Source organism: Lepidochelys kempii, chromosome 11 (genome assembly GCF_965140285.1).
Source record: "Lepidochelys kempii isolate rLepKem1 chromosome 11, rLepKem1.hap1, whole genome shotgun sequence".
Lineage (NCBI taxonomy): Eukaryota > Metazoa > Chordata > Testudines > Cheloniidae > Lepidochelys > Lepidochelys kempii.
Genome location: NC_136390.1, coordinates 62,546,396 through 62,569,443, shown reverse-complemented (window position 1 = coordinate 62,569,443; position 23,048 = coordinate 62,546,396). Strand labels below are relative to the sequence as shown.

General features: G+C 39.6%; 1 protein-coding gene across 2 annotated transcripts in view; it reads left to right on the top strand.

Annotated features, from left to right (window-relative positions):
* NDUFS1 (NADH:ubiquinone oxidoreductase core subunit S1) overlaps positions 1-22,590 on the top strand; it is a 29,534-nt gene extending 6,944 nt beyond the window's left edge. For both annotated transcript variants that reach the window (XM_073306578.2, XM_073306579.1), the window contains exons 3-19: positions 1,045-1,136; positions 3,959-4,066; positions 6,413-6,489; positions 7,069-7,150; positions 7,274-7,404; positions 8,319-8,504; positions 9,066-9,200; positions 9,702-9,816; positions 10,806-10,951; positions 11,705-11,833; positions 15,061-15,190; positions 16,037-16,197; positions 19,136-19,290; positions 20,006-20,181; positions 20,980-21,114; positions 21,294-21,366; positions 21,846-22,590. In XM_073306578.2, the coding sequence (XP_073162679.1) occupies positions 1,045-1,136; positions 3,959-4,066; positions 6,413-6,489; positions 7,069-7,150; positions 7,274-7,404; positions 8,319-8,504; positions 9,066-9,200; positions 9,702-9,816; positions 10,806-10,951; positions 11,705-11,833; positions 15,061-15,190; positions 16,037-16,197; positions 19,136-19,290; positions 20,006-20,181; positions 20,980-21,114; positions 21,294-21,366; positions 21,846-21,937 (2,123 nt within the window). In that variant the 3' untranslated portion in view covers positions 21,938-22,590. The remainder of the gene's footprint in view (positions 1-1,044; positions 1,137-3,958; positions 4,067-6,412; positions 6,490-7,068; positions 7,151-7,273; positions 7,405-8,318; positions 8,505-9,065; positions 9,201-9,701; positions 9,817-10,805; positions 10,952-11,704; positions 11,834-15,060; positions 15,191-16,036; positions 16,198-19,135; positions 19,291-20,005; positions 20,182-20,979; positions 21,115-21,293; positions 21,367-21,845) is intronic.
* Positions 22,591-23,048: the final 458 nt, after the last annotated feature.

Below are 23,048 nucleotides of genomic sequence, written 5' to 3'. Positions count from 1 at the left end.
CTTTAAAATTTCCCTCATTCCCCCACACCACTCTCAATGCACTGGAGTATCTAGAGATTGACTTTCCAGGAGAGATATAGAAACTCTAAACCACTTAAGCAGTCTGAATGGCTGAATGTTTACAGGTGTGTTATATTAGCCACTTCGACGTATTTTTTTTAAAATCCCCATAATTTGCCATATGAAAAACATTGCAATTGTCAAAGCAAAAAGAGAGCACACTTTAATATTTTATGTGGCATGCATTTAAAAAGCCATTTTGTGGGGGATAAAGCTATGTTATACCTTAAATCTGCAATTATCAGTGAATTTGTGTGAAAGATAGTGCAGAAGAAAACACATGAATTATCATGAATTTGCTTTTAAAAATTGACCATCAGCTATTCTCTGTATTTTTCCTCTCTCATGTTAGAACTAATGTCTCACTGAGCTTCACAAGTGATACCAGCCCTCGGCAATATCCACTTTGTTGTTGTTTGGTGGTGTTTTTGAAATTGTTAACTTACATTAATTATTGCAATGTTGTATTTTTACATAATGATCATATGCCTAGAGTTTTGATAGGCATGCTGAAGAAATAATGAAGAATTGAAGAAATAATATAAGCTTTTGATCGCATCCTAGTTCATAATGGTTGAAGACATAGCAATGCCAACTGTGCTAGATGAGATGCAATGAGGAATAAGAATTTTAGATAAGCTAATGGAAATCAGGGTTATATTTTTTTTGTTTGGTTTATTCTTGAAATAGCTGGTATAATAGGTGGCATAACTGTCAAAACATTAGTAAGTATGTAAGAAATTTGCCTGCAGTAATCCTGTCTATGGATTTTTATGGTGCCCATCACCAGGATATCTACATGCCAACTTCTTAATTAAAGTAGCCTCCAGTATGTGGACAACTGACTAATAAAATACTTTTGGAGCACAGGTTTGGGTGTTAACCTTTCTGGTCAACCAATTAGAATAAAGATACCAAGAATACTGCGTATCCCATTTAGCAGTAACTTAAATTCTCAGGTTTTTTTTTTCTTGTATCTTTTAGTGCGTACAACCACTACAGCAGCCAGCAACCTGATAGAGGTGTTCGTTGATGGGCAGCCTGTCTTGGTAGAACCAGGAACTACAGTGCTTCAGGTAGAAAAAATTCTAGACCAGCGTCTGACTACCTGCTGCCCCCCAACCCCCCCAATTTGTAACAGTATATTGTCATTGTGTTACACTTCATGTAACTGAACACTTTGCGTGTCTCATGGCAGTTCTGTGTAGGTGGTTTTGCTGCCCACCAGAGAACTTAATATGGGATGATCCCTTGTAGAAGCTTTACATTTGAGAAAGCAAAATCTGACCTGATCAGCTTAAAGAAAGGTGTGTCAGGAGGAATTCAAATTGATAACTACTATAGTGCTGTAAATGGATTCAGACAAGCTTTAACTAAATTCTAGATCAGCGGTGTCCAATACGTTCGCCACTAGCCACACGTGGCTAATAGGCTATTGAATTGTACTACTGCTCTTCTTATAGTGGGCTGAGCTGGACTCTTTGAGAGCCCTCTACTCTGTGCTATACTTAATTAAATGATATGCAAGATATAGCTTCCCTTCCTGCCCCAGATCTTGTAGCTCAGAACTCCATGTATGCCTTTGCTGTAGTTTCACTCTTCCTGGCCTGAGGGGGAAAAAGAGTCTGAAGTCAAAATGGGATTCAGACTTTTCAAAGCTATGCTTAGCATTGCAACTGGACCACTGTTTTTTTCTAAACTAACTTTTTAGGAGCAATGAGAAGGGACCAGATACGGAGAAATGGCACATAAAGTATGCAGCCAGGGTTCATTTCAGAGGGCAGAATTGTGTCTTGGTTCAAGTTACATTCAGATGGTTGTGGCTTTACAATTCCCAGCTAGTAGCCCAATGCAGTATTTCTCTTAGGCTCCATTGTTGCTTAATCAGCTTTACCTCTCTGCTCTACTGACATGAGACTCTTTTTTTTGTAGAAGTTGATAGTGAACCAAAAGTTCATATTAATGAATTAATAATTTAATAATAATTATAATTAATAAAGTGACATCTATCTTCATTTTGAATACCTCTGCAGCATCTAGTGGCAGTGTTATTTATTTAGTGTAAATCCAGGATCCAGTTAAATAAAGGATTTTTCATGGGGGTGGAGGAGGAGAGGGAGCATCATGCCTCTAGCCCCAGCTTTTCTCCCTTCCCCAGCTCCGCCTTCAGCCCAAGCTTCACTGCTGAGGAAGCCTTGGCTGTGCAGTAATGGGGTGGGAGGGTGGCACAGATAGATTCTGTTAATGGTAAGGGGGGCGTGACTGGAACCACTGGGCTTGGGGTTATGCTGGGGAAACTGTTCAAAGGCAATAGGTAACTTAGATAAAATCCTTTTTCTAATACAATATAGAAATGTAAAACCTGAGGTTGCATCTTTGTTTGTTTGTTTGTTTTTCTGTGTAACTTGTATGTTTGCTTTCCTTTACTATTTCATCTTTGAATATGTCGTTTTTTGATTAAATAAACTTTGTTTATTTTTAATCCTAGCAAGTCTCTGGTACAAACTTTATGAGTGTGTATCCCACAGTGAGCTGGTATAATAGTGGGAGCTGGTTCTGGGATGATGAACCAAAGGGGAACTGTCTGAGTGTCTAGTTGTTAAGAACTTGGGGAGGATGGATTTCGGGAGACTCTGGACTGGAAAGGCTGTTGGTGTCACCAAGAAAGGAATAAGTAGGCTGGTGGAAGCCAGGGTGAGACCTTGTGCTTGTGGGCAGAGTCCCGGTGTCCGGAATCTGAGCCCAGCATTAAGGCATACCAGCGTTACAGGGCAGGCAGTTACAGAACTCCTTACTGATCTGCATAATCTCCAAAACGTCACAACTCCCAGATCCTTTTCTGCTGTACTTCTGCCCAGCCAGTTAGTCCCTATCTGTGCATTTGATTTTTCCTTCCTGAAAGGTGTAGTACTTTGCGCTCTCTTTATCTAATTTAATCTTGTTGATTTCAGACCGATTCTCCAATTTGTCAAGGTTGTATTGAATTCTAATGTTGTCCTCCAAAGTTGCTTGGTGTCATCTGCAAGTTTTATAAGCATACTCTCTACTCCATTATCCAGGTCATTAATTAAAATGTTGACTAGTTCTGGACCCAGGGCAGATTCCTGTGAAATCCCACTAGATATGTCCTCCCAGTTTGATAGTGAACCATTGATAATTACTCTTTGAATAGTTTTTCAAACAGTTGTACCCACCTTGTAGTAATTTCATGTAATTCACATTTTCCTAGTTTCCTTATGAGAATGTCATTTGGGACTGTGTCAAAAGCCTTACTAAATTTTCTCAGGGTTTGGGCTTCTTCTGTGAATGTGTGAAGTGCCACTTTGAACCACTATAATCTTCATGGCACTCAGTGAGATTTTAGTGGACATCCATGTCATATTTTACTGTTTTGGGGTTTCTTATGCCTGTCTTTTTTTTTTTTTTACTTCATATCTTCTACCACTTTACAAATTCATTCTTACTTTCCTTCTTCCTGTAAGTCTTATTGGAGCTTTCCTCCCCTGTGTACCTTTCTTGATATAGTGCATACTTTCTTGTGAGTTTGTTACTGCAGAGCAACAAAATACAAATATTCTTTTTATTACTGCAGTTCTTAATACACTATCTAATGAAAAGGGGAGAAGAATTCTTTCTCCTTGGGTCCAATTTTTCTGTCACTCCCCAACTCCTTATTTATCATTATTGACTTGCTACTCTCCCCTTTGGGCAAACTTCTGGAACTAACCCTGCATAAGCCGAAGAGATATACAGTGAGCACACACTCTGTGAAAATCAAAACAATTTTTAATTCTTTGATGAGAAATTTTAGAATTGAAAATTCAGTTGCATTTCAGTTGAACCAAGGTCATAAGAGCTAATTCTGTAACTTAATTTTCTTTATTTCTTCCTTTTCTAGGCCTGCGAAAAGGTTGGAATGCAGATACCTCGCTTTTGTTACCATGATCGATTGTCTGTTGCGGGAAACTGTAGGATGTGCCTTGTGGAGATAGAGAAAGCACCCAAGGTATGTAACTCTTCTGTACTGAAATTGTATTTTCTAAGAGTTTGCAGGACTCTACTGAAAACTTGAAGAGTAAGTAATTGCGAAACAACTTGTAGTTATAATGTGGATGTTGCAAGAAGATTATTTTTCTGCATTTATCTACACCCCAAAATGTTATGTCCATTTGTAAAAGAATGGCAATGCTTTACTGCAGTGGTTTTCAACCTTTTTTTCATTTGTGGACCACTTAAAAAACTTCAGATGGAGGTGCAGACCCCTTTAGAAATTCAACACGTGGTCTGTGGACCCCTGTCATAGAAGTCGTAAAGTGAAAAGTATCTGAATGGAATTCAGCTACAAATGTTGAACATGTTCAGCACGCCATTTGGCCAGGGGCAATACCAGCCTCTTCCTGGTGGGGGAGCTGACATGGGCCTTAGCCCCTCCTTACTACCAGGCCCTGCTCCTCTCCATGCCGCCTTCTCCTTCCCCTCCCGGCCCCATCGGAGGCCAGAGCTGGGCAGTGCTCACAGCCACCTGGGTTGGGGGGGACCCAGCTCCAGGACTGGCAGAGCCCTTGGGAGCAGTGACTGCAGGGAGTGGGGCCCAGCAACCTTTGCTGGAGTGGGTCAGTCCAGGCTGCTGTGCGGATTCCTGGGCCCTCCACCTGTGCTGAGCGGTGCATCCCAGTGGGCAGGGACATGGACTGGGGGCTGCTGTTGGGCACCCTGGGCAGGCACTCTGCCTTCAGAGCAGGGCGGCCAGACAGTGGCAGCTGCTACGTGGAGGGGGCGCGGGGGCTGAAGTAAATTTTTGAGTGGCTGTAACCTCACAAGTCCTCCCCCCGACCTCCCCCCGCGCCACCCTGCATTTGAAAGGGCACTAAACTGTGGGATTCTGTGGTAACAACACCACTTCTGGTTTTGACCTGTCGGTGGGGGTATTTGCATTCTTTTGACTGATTAGAGAAACAGAGTGCCTTTTCTGGCATCTGACACTTTATTTTCATAGGGCAAGTCTACACTACCAGGCTGCACCAGTGCAGCTGCTCAGATACAGCTGCACCGTGGTAGCACATCTGGTGAAGACATGCTATGCCGACAGGAGAGCATCTACCATCGACATAGCGCCGGTGTGGACATTGCTTAGGTCGACGTAACTTGTGTTGCTCAGGGAGGTGTCTTTTTCACACCCATGAGCAACATACCTTAAATCGACTTAAGCGGTAACATAGACCAGCTCATAGTCACTTTTCGCAGACCCCTTAGACCAGGGTTGGCCGACCTGTGGCTCTGGAGCGACATGCGGCTCTTCAGAGGTTAATATGCGGCTCCTTGCCTAGCCGCTGACTCCGAGGCCGGAGCTACAGATGCTAACTTTCCAGTGTGCCTGGGGGTGCTCATTGCTCAACCTTCTGCTCTGCCCCAGGTCCTGCCACCACTCTGCCTCTTCCCCCGAGCCTGCCATGCTCTCACTCCTCCCCCATCCCCACTAGAGCCTCCTGCGCACTGCAAAACAGCTGATTGTGGCAGGTGGGAGGGAGAGGGAGGTGCTGATTGTCGGGGCTGCCGGTGGATGGGAGGTGTGGCTGCTGACTTATTACTGTGGCTCTTTGGCAATGTTCATTGGTAAATTCTGGCTCCTTCTCAGGCTAAGGTTGGCCACCCTTGCCTTAGACATAGTCTGCACCACCTGGCGGTCTGCAGACCACAGGTTGGAAACTACTACTTTATTGTATATCTTTCAGAAATACATGTTTATACTTTGTTATAATCTTTCAAAACTCACACTATAACTGCAGGTGGCCATTTGATATACAAACTAGGGCCCTGAACTTGCCCTGGATCTTGCATGGATCTAACTGAATGATTGGGGCCTACAACTTAGTCCCTGACTGAAATGGCAGTTTTTTTACTAGCCCTCTGTGTTACTGCATTATGTGTTCATTGAAGTCTGTGTACCAAACTCCCATTGACTTCAGTGGTGCAGGATTCAGTGGTGAGCCCTGTGTCAACAGCACAAACTTTTTCAGAGTTGCATTCTCTCCTTTTGGTGCAGTGTAACTTTTTTTTTCTTTTTAAAATGAACAAAATAGGCTAAAACCACAAATGAAATCAAAACTCCTAATGATCATGGCAAAATTAACCGCTTAAGTCTCAGATTCTCGAAAAGAATGTGAGAGAAGACTTCAAAACCAAAGTCAATTATGTTTTTACATTGGGTAGATTTTCTATGTTTTGTGGCAAATATGTTTGTATCCTGTATTTTCTACAAGATGTTGGATTAATAACCAGTATATATATATGAATAATTCACTCTTTGCTGTAAGAGGAGATCTCTTGATGCATTTTCCTATTATGATTGCAGCCAGTAGCTGCTTGTGCAATGCCAGTAATGAAGGGTTGGAACATACTGACAAATTCTGAGAAGTCCAGGAAAGCAAGGTATCTGCATCTGACTTCATGTACCTGCTTATTTTATTATTGGAAGAGAAGGCTGTGTAGTCTATTGCCTAATTTAACAAATATGCAGTAATCAGCTTTGATTTTTTTTTAAATAAAGACACTTAAAGTACTGCTTTTAACTTTATTTGCAATGTACTATAAAGCTGTCTGTAGAGAGAGTTTACTTTCTAGTTAAAATTTTAAAATAAATCCATGTCCATGCAATTCTTCCCAGTCTCTTGGCTGAGAATGCTAACAAGGGTGGTAGTGATGATCCTGGTGTTGTGATGTGGCTAGGCTACTACATAACCATTTGATTGTAACAACTTTTAATCACCTCCAAACTGTGGCAAACACAAAACGGTAACCTGGAGATGAAGGCCCATTTCTCATTACTGTTACCCAGGTCATTCAGTTAGCCCAGTCTGTTGTTTTTTAAACACAAATTGGCATTTTAGTGATAATGACACAAGTATCTGTTTTTAATGCTCTGAAGGCTTTGTCTGCCATTAATAGTCTAGACTGCAGGGTAAAAATGTATAACTGTGACACTAACTCTGTAACTACTGACACCAACAGAGAGGGTGTAATGGAGTTCTTGCTGGCAAACCACCCATTGGACTGTCCAATCTGTGATCAGGGAGGAGAGTGTGACCTCCAGGTACAAAGTCCAGTTCAAGTATTTTACACTTCTTATTTACTAACATTTATCTTTTTAATTGTCTTAGGTGAAACTACATTTCTCAGTAACATGGGTTCAACTATTTTTTGTTACCTATTCTAGGACCAATCAATGATGTTTGGCAATGATAGGAGTAGATTTTTAGAGGGAAAACGTGCAGTTGAAGACAAGAACATTGGCCCACTAGTCAAAACAATTATGACTCGGTGTATACAGTGCACTCGGTGTATCAGGTAATATCTTTCTGCTTAGATTCTCCCCCGTTATATTTTTCCATTAGAGAGAATACTATCTTTAAAATATTCATTGTTGCTAATGCATCATGAAAAATGCTAAACCAATGGCATTCAATCCTTGGTCTCTTACGTGATTGCAACCAAGGTGCAAGGAGACATGTTGGTGTCTGATGGAGACAACCAACTGATTTCTCACAAACCACCAAATAACTGTCAGACAGTAACAACTAGAGATGACCAAAGCAAGAAAATTGAATGAAACTCCAAATTCAGAGCCAGCCCTGTGGTTTATATTCCAGAGCAGGTCCCAAAATATGAAGGGACCTTTTCTTCAGGTCTGGTTTGTATGAAACTGTAGCCTGAAACAGCCGTTGTCCCAAGATTGTGACCTCAAGGTGACAGCAGTCTGAGGCTAAAATCTCAGGAGGATAGCTTTTTAGATTTCAGCATCATTTAATGTGAACCTGAACTTTATCCAGGTATGGATCAGACACAGTTTTCTCTGCCTATCTTGTGTGAGAAATTCTGGTTACTGCTTAGCTGGGTTCTATTCAAACTGATAATCAAACTCCATTAAACCAGTTGCCAGTTCCTTGAATCACCTTTCTCCTCCCACCCCAATGAAATTCAGCAAGCTAGTATTCCTATATGTGAACTGTTGCTGGATATGTCTTTGTGTTTATACACACACAGTATAATTGCTTTTTACTATTTCCAACTATTAGTACCATAGAATCATTGTATTATATACATAGGGACTTTCTAATCTATTTAGATGCCTGTCCTTTTTTTTTCTGTAGGTATGTCTTCTCTTCCAGAGACTGATACTGAAAGATAAAAAGATTAAGAATTAAAAACACGTAATATTGATACACATATTTTGTTTTTTACACTTTATTTGCATCCAACAGGTTTGCTAGTGAGATTGCAGGGGTAGATGACTTGGGAACAACAGGCAGAGGAAATGAGATGCAAGTTGGCACTTACGTTGAAAAAATGTTTATGTCTGAGTTATCAGGCAATGTTATTGACATCTGCCCAGTAGGAGCCCTTACCTCCAAGCCATATGCCTTTACTGCCCGTCCCTGGGAGACACGGTATGTATTTTAAGTGGTACATTGAATGCAAGTTAATGTCTGTTTATCTTTCTTATGCTCTTTAATATTTACTCACTATAAATATTCATACTACTATTGTAAGAGAAATTGAAAGTGCTGTAACAGACTTAATTTTTTTGGTTTTGTGTTTGTTTCTGATTTAGATTGAGTTAGTTACTTTGACTGATGCCAAGTCAATTAAATTGAGGAGTACATTCATCCTATAGATGTTGGTCATTCTAAATTACATATGTTTATATCTCTAGCAGTTTGGGAGGCAGGAGGATCAAAATAGTCTCAGACTTCCAGCTCTCCCTAAATTGTGCCAGCGGTTGAATCTACGGTGCTTAAATGAAAGATCAAATTCTACAGTCCAGTGACTGGTGAAAGTCTGATTTACAATAGAGCTTAGGAAACAAATCTTTAACGTTAGATATATCTGATAATGCTGAAAACCTACATACAACATTTGTGACCTTTGACTATAGACTTCTATTGCTTTTTGAACAATCACCTAACAATGCATGAGTTGTAGGTTTCTGTGCCTTTTCCTCCCCACAGAAAGACTGAGTCCATTGATGTTCTTGATGCTGTTGGAAGTAACATTGTGGTGAGCACAAGGACTGGAGAAGTGATGAGGATTTTGCCAAGATTGCATGAAGACATCAATGAGGAATGGATCTCTGACAAAACAAGGTACAAGTATATATGTATTGTTTTTAAAGGGCCATTTTCACAGTGTACCAGAAATACTGTCTATAGCACTGACCTCTGAGTTCTACACTTGATATTTTAAAGGCATTGTTGGCAAACTAAGAATTTTTATATGATGCTGTAAATATATATATTAACCAACTCATGCACTAGAATTTTATATTTTGTAGTCCTTGACTGTAGTAACGTTTAAAGTTTTTGTGGCTGACAAATTTGTTTTTATATGTTGAAAGGGGAGAGTTGACACCTTCATTTTATTTCCATTAAAAAGGTTCGACTTTTGGGTAATTTATTAGTCTGTCTTCATGATAGGTTATTCATTCCAACTGTTTGTGATATCCGAACCAAAGGCTGCTGTGGTTTTGGTCACATTTCACTCACTCTGTAGACCTCTGCGTCACAATTAATTATATTGCCTGTACTATAAAAGCACATCTTCTTCTTAGTGTTTTTAATAGTGCTCATGTGGCTTTCTTCATCCAGGTTTGCGTACGATGGTTTGAAACGCCAGCGGCTTATTGAACCAATGGTCAAAAATGAAGAAGGGCTGTTTGTTTACACCTCCTGGGAAGATGCCCTGACTCGTGTTGCTGGAGTGGTAAGAAATATTTGCATGTCTCTCTCTTTTTTAGGGTATTATAATACTTCTGTGCAGCTGGGCAAATTACTGTACCAGTTGATCTGAAGCCTAGGAAATCAAATAATGAAGACTGGAGACACCCATCTACTGTTAATGTCTTACTTTGTAAGAATAATGTTGGAGAATTATACCTACTTAGAAGACAATTTGTTTCCACTTAACAAAATTCATAGGTAATGAAGAAATTCAGAAAAAATTACTCTGAGTTCAGGTGTGGTACTTTTTTTGGAGAACTTTTGGTCCTCTGTTCTGGAATAACTTTATAAAGATTTTTTCATTAGATACTGTCTAAAATCTTTTGGATTATTTTTAGTGAAGGTACTAGATTAGATTGTACACTAATGATTATACGAGGCTAATTTTTCTCCTCCCAATTATGCTAACTCAGTTTTAATTTAAATAAAATATTGTACTACTCCTATAGAAATTTAGGAGGAAGTGACTATTCCCAAATCTATTTACCGAGATAGTGCATATCTGAAGATTTTTTTCATGGAATTAAACTGTGCTGTCTTCCCCCATCCCCAACCTCCCAAAACAGTTACATTGTGGATTGGGTAGGTCTGGTTTAAAACTTTCTTTGTGCCACTAATTCTTCTGTTAAGATGTTGTACTGCATGAATGTTTCATTGCTCTTTAATAATTGTATCTATTCTTACACCTTTGTTTATCTGTTCTCGTTTTTGAGTACTTTGCGTGGTGGTAGTGATAGAGGATTTGTCTACTACTAAGTTGCAGTTTATTTCACTTTTTAAAAAATGAAAAGACAGGTCAAAATTCTGACTTACATCATAGCATTTTTACAGGAGAACTGTGATGCTATCTGTACTTTCTCAGATGCTGTCTCTGCTTCATAGCTTATTATTTTGAGTGTGTGTGGGTGAGAGCGAGTGTTTTCAGTTGTTACTTACAGATATGTCAGACAGATCTTGTTCCTCTTTGTACAGCTGCAGGATGTCCAAGGTAAGAATGTGGCTGCAATTGCAGGAGGACTGGTGGATGCAGAAGCACTGGTAGCTCTAAAAGACTTACTGAATAGAGTAAACTCTGACACTCTGTGCACTGAAGAGGTCTTCCCTAATGCTGGAGCTGGGTGAGATAACACAGCCAAAGTTTATACTTTTCTTAATTATGTTTTCCAATTAGAGAGTATTAATACATTCTTAGAGATCTTGCATATGAATTGTCCAGTAGCTAATGGCATATTGATAAACTATGAATCATTTCATGATAAAATTCTGAAATCTGCCAGGGGTAGAGACATGAAATAAAATAGTAGACCACATCTAGAATATTACTGTTCCGAGTCTGCATGTTAGAGTGGATGGACTGGTAGGTTCTACAGTAATAGAGGTGCAAATCTGATAAATATGGGACAACCGCAGTTCGGTAGTAGAGTACAATAGCTTTTTGCTGTCCCATTAGATTACTGTGCTATAAACTGATCTCTTTAGCCAGCTTTACTTTTGTGTGCTATTGTGAGAACTATACCTGTAGGGCAGCCATAATACTCTGTGTTGATATTGACATAAATCTAGCAATGAAGTTGCATTTTCCAGTCTACGAAGGCTGACAGCATCTTATATTGGTAGACAGCAGAAAATGTCTACATTGTAGTAATTTACTGCTACCCATCTGTAAGTGGGTGTGTTTTTGTTTTGGATTTGGTGTGGTATCATTGGCATTGAGCATTCTCTTCGTTCTTTTTCCTGTCTGAAAAAATAATTTGTAGATCTAAGTTTACTTCACTCCACTGTCATCCCTGCTACTGACTTTACAACTCCTTGTCCCCACTCCTCCTGTTTTTCTGACGTAAAGATAATTTCTTTGTGTTCTTATATTATAGTACAGACCTACGCTCTAACTACTTGCTTAATACCAAGATTGCTGGAGTGGAGGAGGCAGATGTCCTGCTTCTGGTTGGCACCAATCCACGCTTTGAGGCACCCCTGTTTAATGCTAGAATTAGAAAGAGGTTTGTATCTTTATGGAGATGAGGTAGTCCATACTTACAAAGTAGGGGCTAGAGCCACCCATGTACACCACTGCAGTGGGGCTCTGTGTGGGTGCAAGCATTCGCCCAGGCAGATCCATTTGCAGGATATAATCCTAGTTTTTTGTCAGGTTTCAGAGTAACAGCCGTGTTAGTCTGTATTCGCAAAAAGAAAAGGAGTACTTGTGGCACCTTAAGACGATGAAGTGAGCTGTAGCTCACGAAAGCTTATGCTCAAATAAATTGGTTAGTCTCTAAAGTGCCACAAGTACTCCTTTTCTTTTTGCTAGTTTTTTGTGAGGGGTCTGTGTGGGTGTGTGCGCGCACATGCAGACAACAGGGTCTTTTCCCCACCTCCCCCTTCGTTGCATAGATTATATGCCATTAACTCTCTCAACATTAATGGGAGTTCACCTGCATCAAGGGAAGAACAGACTAATAAAAAATCCTCAGATTTAATTTTTATAGAAGGTTATTTGAAGCAAATTCCTAAAAGGATGCCGCTTAGCGCTATCACTACAGAGTGAAGTTTTAAAATTATTGTTGCTGTAGTAAGTGTGACCTGATGACTTGTAATAAGTGATGATATAGTTGACTTCATTGCTTGAAAAATAGGAATAAGAAAAGTGATTAATCTGTCTTTGAAAATAAAATGTTTTTTAATCAGATGAAGTTTATAATTTCATCCATTTTGATTTGGAAAAATACATTTTGGATTTTAAATGTAACTCAGTTGTTTAGTTCATCCAATTTACCATATTAAATTCTAGAATTTAAGAGGATTCAAGAAAAATTACATAACTTAAATCCTGTATCTTATTAGTTATTAATAGAATATGCACTGGTAATTTTCTATAACTGGCCAACAATTGGCTGGGGTAAAGTAAGCCACAAATGGCAACATCTCTTATCTTGAGTTGTACTTGCTTTTGCTTACTTTTTTTAATATAAAGCAGTAGGTTCCAGTCTCCTAATAATAGTGCCAGATTTGAATCTGTTTCATCAGTTGCCTTTGACTAGGTGTGGGAAGGTGTGGGGGAACACCTTAAATTCTTTAGAGAGAGGCAAACATACAAATTGCAAATTTAGGAAATATGTACAATTAAATTTTTGCAATCCTCGATTTCCTGGTACTTTTTGTCATCATTTAATGATATACCAGTCCTCCTCACTGTTTTGGGATGACCCAATGCACTTAACTGATTTTTTTTTAAATTTGGTGATTATAAAATTTTGATAGAAAAAGGGAAAATCTCTATAACTGCATTTGATGGAATTTTTTAATGGCTTTTTATAATTTTAGTGTAATGAGAGGCTGCAAAAAACTAAAGAAATCTCTGGAGGATTGTATCTTCTTTCTAGTCTGAATCCCTCGCCCGCTCCTCTCCTCTCCCTCCTGTCACCCGCACTGAAATGGGTAATCCCTAAAAAGTGTGAGGGTGAGTGCTGCCTCACAGAAATGTATAGGTTACTTAGTTTTCCAGGAACTCTCCCCTACTGCATATCATCTTCACTCTCTGTGCAGTTAAGAGCTGAGCTGTAGGTCACGCAGAAGAATATATTTAGTAGCATTCTGAGACTACAGGATATCATAGAATATCAGGGTTGGAAGGGACCTCAGGAAGTCATCTAGTCCAATCCCCTGCTCGAAGCAGGACCGATCCCCAATTAAATCATCCCAGCCAGGGCTTTGTCAAGCCTGACCTTAAAAACTTCTAAGGAAGGAGATTCCACCACCTCCCTAGGTAACGCATTTCAGTGTTTCACCTCCCTCCTAGTGAAAAAGCTTTTCCTAATATCCAACCTAAATCTCCCCAACTGCATCTTGAGACCATTACTCCTTGTTCTGTCATCTGCTACCACTGAGAACAGTCTAGAGCCATCCTCTTGGGAACCCCCTTTCAGGTAGTTGAAAGCAGCTATCAAATCCCCCCTCATTCTTCTCTTCCGTAGACTAAATATCCCCAGTTCCCTCAGCCTCTCCTCATAACTCATGTGTTCCAGTCCCCTAATAATTTTTGTTGCCCTCCGCTAGACTCTTTCGAATTTTTCCACATCCTTCTTGTACAATGATATCATTGTACCAAAGAAAAATCATAGGGCCTAATGCTGCGTGTACATGTGTGCAGATGTTCCATCGAAGGCACTCAGAGTGCGGAACCCAGAATATGTATTATTACTGAAGCGAAACAACTATAGTAAAAAGATTATCTACATGGTAATCACAAAATTGCACTTAATTGTACATGTGCAGAAAAAGGTGAGATTTAAAAAAAAAAGAAACTTCTGTAGAATTCTATCAGTATGCCTTGTCATTAGAATCATCATCTTACTGGATTTGGCTAACAATCTTTCCTATGTCTTAACAGTACAGCCCAATCCCATTGGCCTGGGGACATCTAAAACTTTTGAATAACCAGGCATTCAGATAAACAGAAGTGCTATTTTGAATTGCATTTTCACTGACTTAGTCCTGCCAAGCTGCTGTTTCTGCTGAAACAGAATTCGGTCTTGGGGCTGGTCTATCTGAACAATTAATTAGTGGTAAAGTGGCATGTGATTCTACCCAGCACTAGCCTATTGCAGACTAGCTATCCATGTGGACCATGCTGATGCGCATTAACAGTTTGTGCTTTCATCTGCTTCTGAGATCAAAGTGCATTACAGGGTTCACATGGTCAGTTAGTGTGGGGTAGACTTACAGCTCAGCTTGCTGTGATCTGATTGTGTAAACAAGCCCCCAGGGCTTGTCTACGCTTAAAATGCTGAAGCAGTGCAGCTGTGCTGCTGCAGCAAAGACACTTCCTATGTCGATGAGAGGGGTTCTCCCATCAGCATAGATAATCCACCTTCCTGAGAGATGGTAGCTAGGTTGACAGGAGAATTTTCTGTCAATTTAGCATTGTCTACATTGGGGTTAGGTTGGTTTAACTGTGTCACTCAGAGGTGTGGATTTTCACACCCCTGAGCAATGCAGTTATACTGACCTACCTTCCTAGTGTAGACCAGGCCTCAGTAATTGTAGTTAGTCGTTTGGAACCACTATACAGATACAAACTCATTGATTAGCACTAAGAGGTTAAATGAAGTTATTAACAGGGTGATCAACAGGGCTACGTAGAGGAGACACTGTGGATTTGGATATATTTTTGTATAAATGGAATTCAGAACTGGAATTATACTGTATTTTGTTCTTGCTATATTTCCAGCTGGCTTCACAATGATCTGCAGGTGGCTCTTGTGGGCAGTGCAGTGGATCTGACCTACACGTATGATCATCTGGGAGATTCCCCACAGATACTCCAGGACATTGCTTCAGAAAAACACTCCTTCATCAAGGTATGTGCTTCTTAATAATGCACCTATTCAGATATGTCAGAATATAACTATATCTTTCACTGGTGCAGTGTTTAGAAGCTCTTTCGGAGGGCGGTTTTATAACATTCACTGATGTAGTAATGGTTAAAAAGCAGGGTTTCTCTATAAATTGTTTAATATGCTCACCGTAAAGCTGAGGTTTGAAAGTTCTTTCCAATGTGTGAAACTGAAACGTACATGATCATAAATCTCTAGCACGTGTCCTCTTCTGAGTGAGCTGAGTTGTCCCTTCCAGCCGCTGTTGTTTCCAGTTAAACAATTTCTAGCTGGAAAAGGCCCAGAACAACACTGCTTTGGCCGAGATAACATAAGTCTTTGCTATAGCAACATCTGTAGGTTTTTGCTAGAGATAAAATAGATGGATGATTTCAAAGCTGCAGCTCTGCTTGCTTGAAAGGATAGTGTTTTAAAAACACTGGATTTGTTTTCTTTCATGTTCCATACTACTGTAACACTATTCATAAAAAGAAAAGGAGTACTTGTGGCACCTTGGAGACTAACCAATTTATTTGAGCATGAGCTTTCGTGAGCTACAGCTCACTTCATCGGATGCATACAGTTTCCACGGTATGCATCCGATGAAGTGAGCTGTAGCTCACGAAAGCTCATGCTCAAATAAATTGGTTAGTCTCTAAGGTGCCACAAGTACTCCTTTTCTTTTTGCAAAGACAGACTAACACGGCTGTTACTCTGAAAACTATTCATAAATAATTTCTTGGAAATCCTGTTCTGTACCAAAATTCAATTTCATTGCCTTAGAATGAGAATTCATTCTTTTTTTAAAATTGTGGGTTTTTTCCCCCTCAGGTCCTTAACCAGGCCAAAAAACCAATGGTGGTGGTAGGCAGTGCAGCACTTCAGCGCAGTGATGGAGCAGCTATCCATGCTGCAGTTTCCAGCATTGCACAAAATGCTAGGACAAAAAGTGGAGTTGGTACTGACTGGAAAGTTATGAACATCCTTCATAGGTTCGTTCTACAGCATTTCTACAGCCTTTCTGCTTTACCTACCTGTGGTATATATTAAACTCTTTATGCCAAGTGTGAAGACTTCTCAGTACAAACACACGGGTTCTAGCTTGCCAAGGCTTATATGTGGAATTAAGCAGCACCTAAAACTAAGAGACAATATAACCTAGCAGAAAAGCTTCCATAACCTCTGTTTCATGATTTAGCAAGCATTTCAGCTAGTCACTGGGACTGTTAGCACAGAGGCAAATTTGGGTTTAGAATAGGAGAGGGGTTAACAATATAATACACTATCGTGCCTAGCAGGACATACAGACAACCAATGCTACTTGGTAAGCAAATACTGTTTACATAGAGGAAAGGCAGAATTTCAATAGTGCTTAAGAAGACTGGTAATTAATACTTCTCCTGCATTGTATAGTTCTCCAGGTAAGATTTTTGCCTTTTTTAATCAAGTGGTCTACTAAATTAGTGTTCCCTGTTAACCAGGTGTATTCTTTTGTGATTTGATATTAAAAGATCCGGAAATTATCCAGATAGTCATTTAAACTACTTATTAAGATAATTCTTGCTAATGAGCCTGTTTGCTATCAGGAACTAACTACTACTTAGGGTATGTCTACACTACGAAATTAGGTCGAATTTATAGAAGTCGGTTTTTTAGAAATCGTTTTTATATATTCGAGTGTGTGTGTCCCCACAGAAAATGCTCTAAGTGCATTAAGTGCATTAACTCGGCGGAGCGCTTCCACAGTAGTGAGGCAAGCGTCGACTTCCGGAGTGTTGCACTGTGGGTAGCTATCCCACAGTTCCCGCAGTCTCTGCTGCCCATTGGAATTCTGGGTTGAGATCTCAATGCCTGATGGGGCTCTTTCCTTCATGCCCTAGGAGATTTTGACAAAGGTTTTGGCATTTCGAAAACTGGAATGGAGTTCTGATAGCACGGATTCCTCTCCCCATACAGCAATCAGATTCCGTACCTCCCGTTCAGTCCATGCTGGAGCTCTTTTGCGATTCTGGGACTCCATCATGGTCACCTCTGCTGATGAGTTCTGCATGGTCACCTGCAGCTTGCCACACTGGCCAAACAGGAAATGAGATTCAAAAGTTCGCGGTTCTTTTCCTGTCTACCTGGCAAGTGCATCTGAGTTGAGAGTGCTGTCCAGAGCGGTCACAATGGAGCACTCTGGGATAGCTCCCGGAGGCCAATACCATCGAATTGTGTCCACAGTACCCCAAATTCGAGCCGGCAAGGCTGATTTAAGCGCTAATCCACTTGTCAGGGGTGGAGTAAGGAAATCGATTTTAAGAGCCCTTTAAGTCGAAAAAAAGGGCTTCATCATGTGGACGGGTGCAGGTTTACATCGATTTAATGCTGCTAAATTCGACCTAAAGTTCTAGTGTAGATCAGGGCTAAGGATAACAAGAACCCTAGTTCCATCTAGTCTGTTTTCTGCTTAAGACTGTAACTGAGATACTTTAAATCTGAAACACCTGTTTGTCAATGCCTGTAAAGGAGAATATCTTGAGTGAAGTTACTCTTTTACATGAGTGTAAATCTGGAGAGAGTAACTCCATTGAAGTCAATAGACTTACACTGGTATAATGAGGGAAGAATTTGGTCCCCTGAATATAAATTAAATATACAACACTGATAGCAAAGAGAGAAAATTCACATTAAAATATTGGTGAAACAAAAATAAGTCATTCTCTCCAAATACTACATTTGAAAAGGCATGTAGTATGAGGTACCTTTGGGTAGTCTCTTCTGTATTAAGACTTCCATGCACATACTGTAGAAATCCATAAGAAAGGTCAATCATAAGAAAGTTTGGGTGCTCCAACAAAAGGTGCATTTGTAATTGTAGCAGATAAACATATGTAACTATTTATTTTATTTTATTTATTTATTTTTAAATGGGGTGGAGGGCACTCAAAAGGGCTCAAGGGTGTAAAGGTCAGTTTCCTTGATTTTAAAACCAAAGTATTTGGAAATTCCATATAGGGATCGTTGGATGGAGGACAAGCTGTGCATTTTTCCAAAAGGGGTAGCAATGTTAACACAGCCTCCAAAACTGTCCAAAAAAATAGCTGATCTAAGCTTAAATCTATTTTTCCCCAGCATTACCCTGTTAACAAAAAAAGCAAACCTAATCTCCTCCTCATCATGGGTGAGTAGATTAATGCAAGGCTGCATTAATGGCACAGAGTCAACTTAACTTAAAAATTATGTTTTTTCTTTTTGAAATGTTTGCCTATTAGTACAGGTAACACCTAATATTACTATAAGCGTATAAATAGACTTTTTTTTCCCTTCCAATTTAATGTATTTGACAACACTCTGTATGGAGAATGTGACATTTTGCAGGTGTACTACAGAAACTCTTTAACTAGGGCTGGCCAGAAAATAAGAATTCAGTTGTGAAATGTTGGTTTTGACCCTTTTTTTTTTCGTTTCACATCGGGACAAGACCGATCTTTAGCTATATTTTTTTGTACACAATTTTGAGCCGCACTCCAGAATAGCCAAAAGCCCAGTGGTCAGGATACTCGCCTGGGATGTGTGGGAGACCCACTTTTAAGTCCCTGCACTGCCTGATCCAGGAGAGAGACTTGAACCTAGGTCTCCTGCATCCCAGGTGAGTGCTCTAACCACTGGGGTGTAGCTCTCTGGTTATGACTTAGATGTGAGAGACCTTCCTAACAAAAGTAATCAAAACTGACTTAATTTGTGTGTTTCAGCTAATCAGTATTTTCCAATAAATGTTTCATCAAATTTCAGATCAGCATTACTTTTAACTGTGTTTTTAAAAAAAAAAAAAAGACTAAATGTCAAATTGAGATGTATGCCCCTTTTAAAATATTTCAAAGTTGAAAAGGAAATGTGGGGGAGAACCTGACACTTTATAATCTTTAATAAGTCTGTCTGTCTTTGCAGGGTTGCAAGCCAAGTAGCTGCTTTGGATCTAGGTTTCAAACCAGGAGTGGATGCAATCCGGAAGAACCCTCCCAAAGTACTGTATCTTTTGGGGGCAGATGCAGGTTGCATAACACGTCAAGATTTGCCAAAGGATTGCATTATCATCTATCAGGGTAATTAGAACAAATAATTCAAGAAATACTGCCTCAAACAATTTAACCAGTAGGACACAATTATGAATATGACTTCACATGCTTTTTATTTTTATCATCAGCTTTAGCGCAAAATATTTTTAAACTTAATTTGCTCACACGGCACTGACATTCCTCCTTCTCACCTCTGTTGGGAAATGGAAAAAATGTTTGAACTTAACTGCTGCAGGGAGAAGTGACTATTTCATATTTTAGGAAAACAAACCTTCCCACTGGATACCTGGGGTTATTGGCAAAAAAATACAAATTGGTTTACCCTCTTGATCATGGTGTCAAATCTACTAATGGAAGGCTGTTCTCATTCCAGTCCATGTCACAAAAGTAGTAATTACCAATGATCTAGATACCCATGTTTTCCCACAGCAGTCTTAGCTAAGGCCAAGAATTGAATGGATATGATAGTTCAATCTCCATTTTTGACACTGGTTGTGGTCCAGCTAGGCTACTTATGTTATGGACAAGTATGACTTTAATCTCCAGGGCTGTCAGTCTTTCCTGAACAGTAAATTTACTCAAGCAAAAGTTCAGAAGAAAAATTCCTTTTTAAGAGGAATACAGTAGTTCTAATGTGTTAATACATCATTCCTCTTGAATTATGCTTACAGATGCCCTATAGTTATTCCTGTGTAGCTTCCCGTCAGAACTTGGCTTTCCTCTTCCCATTTTTTTCCCTCAGGACATCATGGTGATGTGGGCGCTCCCATGGCTGATATTATTCTCCCAGGAGCAGCTTACACAGAGAAATCTGCAACATATGTGAACACTGAGGGCAGGGCCCAGCAGACAAAAGTAGCAGTAACACCTCCTGGCATGGCAAGAGAGGACTGGAGAATTATTAGAGCCATCTCTGAGGTACTGTAACTGTATTAGAAATTGAAAGCTCTAGTAAGAATCTAAATGGAACTTGGAAACTGTTTACAGTACCTTTTTTAGAATGCAGATTTGTGTTCAGGATTGTAGGTACAAAGTCTCATGGGAGTATGTGTGGGACTGAATTAATATGAAGCAAGACTGCCTTTAATGATGTCTGTGGGGTAAATGGGATTGTGTTTTCCACTCTGAGATTTTGACATTATTACAGCTCCTAGATATGCTTTGAGAATGTATAATGGATGACTTTTAACTGCAGCAAATTCTGTTAGCCAAGGCAGGATTCCCTAGAGCAACCTGGAGGACAGACTGGGAGCATGCTTTACTGCTTCCCCGAAAAGGAACAGTGTGGATCCCCTGACAGTATGTGTGCTGATAACGTGTGGTAGGGCTGAACACATCCTAACTGGCCCTAGGAGATATGGTTTATCAACCACGGTCTCTTGTAGTGTTGTCCTGAATGCTGTAGAGAGATCTGACTCTACTGCTTGCATGGTAGAAGAGAAGCCACGCTTCTGTCCTTGTCCTTCCCCTCTTCCTTGAGTAACAGACAGACTCCAGCTCTTAATATCCAGAAAACTTAATTACTGGCATCAAGAGATCAACACAATATGTTGCAAATTAAGCACAGGACTAGCACTTTAGTCATTCACTCCTCAAATTAGTGGAGCTTTTCTCCCTGCTTCATTGTAGATATTTGAGTTAATGTTTAAATACTTAATATGTATTGGCCAGAGGACTAGATTTGATGGAGTCTTGTGGCTTTTTTTTTTTTTAAAGCTAACTGGTGTGACCCTCCCTTACGATAACCTCGATCAAGTAAGGAACAGATTGGAAGAAGTTTCTCCTAACCTGGTCCGATATGATGATGTAGAGCAAGCTAACTACTTCAGCCAGGCGAATGAGCTCTCCAAGGTATGAACATTTAAACTATGAGCATCAAACTATGTAAGAGGCTTGCTTATATGTAGTACTAAGCACACAGTGCACTGTACAGCAGGAGAGCGTAGTCAAAAAAGTACTGTGGTAACACAGTCCTGCCTCATAGGTGACTGCTTAATCTCCTAATATACCTTCTTTCTTTTCCATTGCAGTTAGTGAATCAACAGTTGCTTGCTGACCCTCTTGTTCCACCTCAGCTCACAATTAGAGATTTCTATATGACAGGTATGTGGTCATAGCCTTACTTGATGAAAGTAGAATTGTATTAACTCATCTCACTCTTATAGCTTTGCTGTGTTATTTCATTAGAGCTACATTATAACACACAGATGCATAATTAATTAATTGTAAAGGTGCTTCCAGAATATTAAGACCCCTTAAAGGGACACCCACATACACCATGCTTCTGTTTGGAAAATTTTGTACCTACTGTTCTTACCTGAGATATCTAAGATCAGAGGGCTGAATGCTACAGACTTGTAATCCTTATTCAGCCAAAATTCCCAATGAGCTCAATGGAAACTTGTACGAGTAAGGTCTAGAATTTGGTCCTGTATTTTCAACTAAGTGTGTGTGGGGTTTTTTATATTCCCCAGATAAAGATTTTTAGTAAACCATGGGGTTTTATGACTTTAGGTCTCTCCGTAGGTCTATTGGTTGTGTTCTGAAATGAACACTCAATACCAAAATAAATGTCTTTGCAGATCCAATCAGTAGAGCATCCCAGACAATGGCCAAGTGTGTGAAAGCAGTCATTGAAGGTGCTCAGGCAGTAGAAGAGCCATCCATCTGCTGAAGAATGTAATCACACCGCTACCAAAATCCATCAGATATTCTAGTAATATGTTGGTATGACTAACTTTCAAAAAACAGTTATTTTATGGTGTTACACTTTATGTTCACATCTTCATGAAAACAGTTCAGATCACCTAATATGGGGCTATCAGTGTGCTTGGAAATTAAACACAACACTCAATTTATTGGACCTAAAAAAATATGAGTACGGTGATTGTGTACAAACATGGTAGATTATTAAAATCAGTTAATTTCCTATGTAAATGGTTTGTATGGCTTGTGATTCTCTTGCATAAAAATAAAGATTTAAACATAAATCTTAAACAAGTTTTTAATGTGACAAAAATTCTGGAAACCAATCTTTTACTTCCAGTGCATCTGGAAATCTCAATTATTTGACGCTTTTAAACATCCATTGTAGTTGCAAAGATTCTACCATTGTATACAGAAGGCAAAACCCATGTACTACCACCCTGAGTGACACATGTCCTTCCTCTTCATTCAAATACACCCATTTACAGCTCTCAGCACTAAGAACTAATAGATTTGCTGATGCTTGTATTCTTTCATTTGGTCAAGATCGGAAAATACGTGCAAGAAATAAAATCTGTATGGCATGTAGTCTTTCAGTGATGCCTTTCTTAGGTAAATTGCTCTCTATTTAGAAAAAGTGGAAGATTGTCACACACAAAAAAGCCCTCAAAACAAAACCTGAATCACTTACCATGAGGGAGGTTGCAGTGATTAGAGAAGGGGCTTATTCCTAGAGTACTTTAAATCTGGACTTGATCTCTTTTCTCCCTGCATTACTCCATTCTGTTATAGAAGCAATAAAAGATGTAGCTTCAGAGTGACTTCAAGTGTTAAGTCGCATCAACTTGAAGCCCCAAAAGCTGCCAGTTTGCAAGGTAAAGAAAGGAGAGTTTGCATTATCTGAAAACGTTCATTAAATGTGTCAAATATAAATAGCATACTAACTTATTTTGAAATCATTTAAAAAAAAAAAAAAAAGACTGCAAGTCATTGATTTTCTGCATCCTTCAAATTCAGTCTTGGACTGAGTACCACCAGCACCTTGGCTGACAAAATATTGTTACAGGCAAGATTCCTGA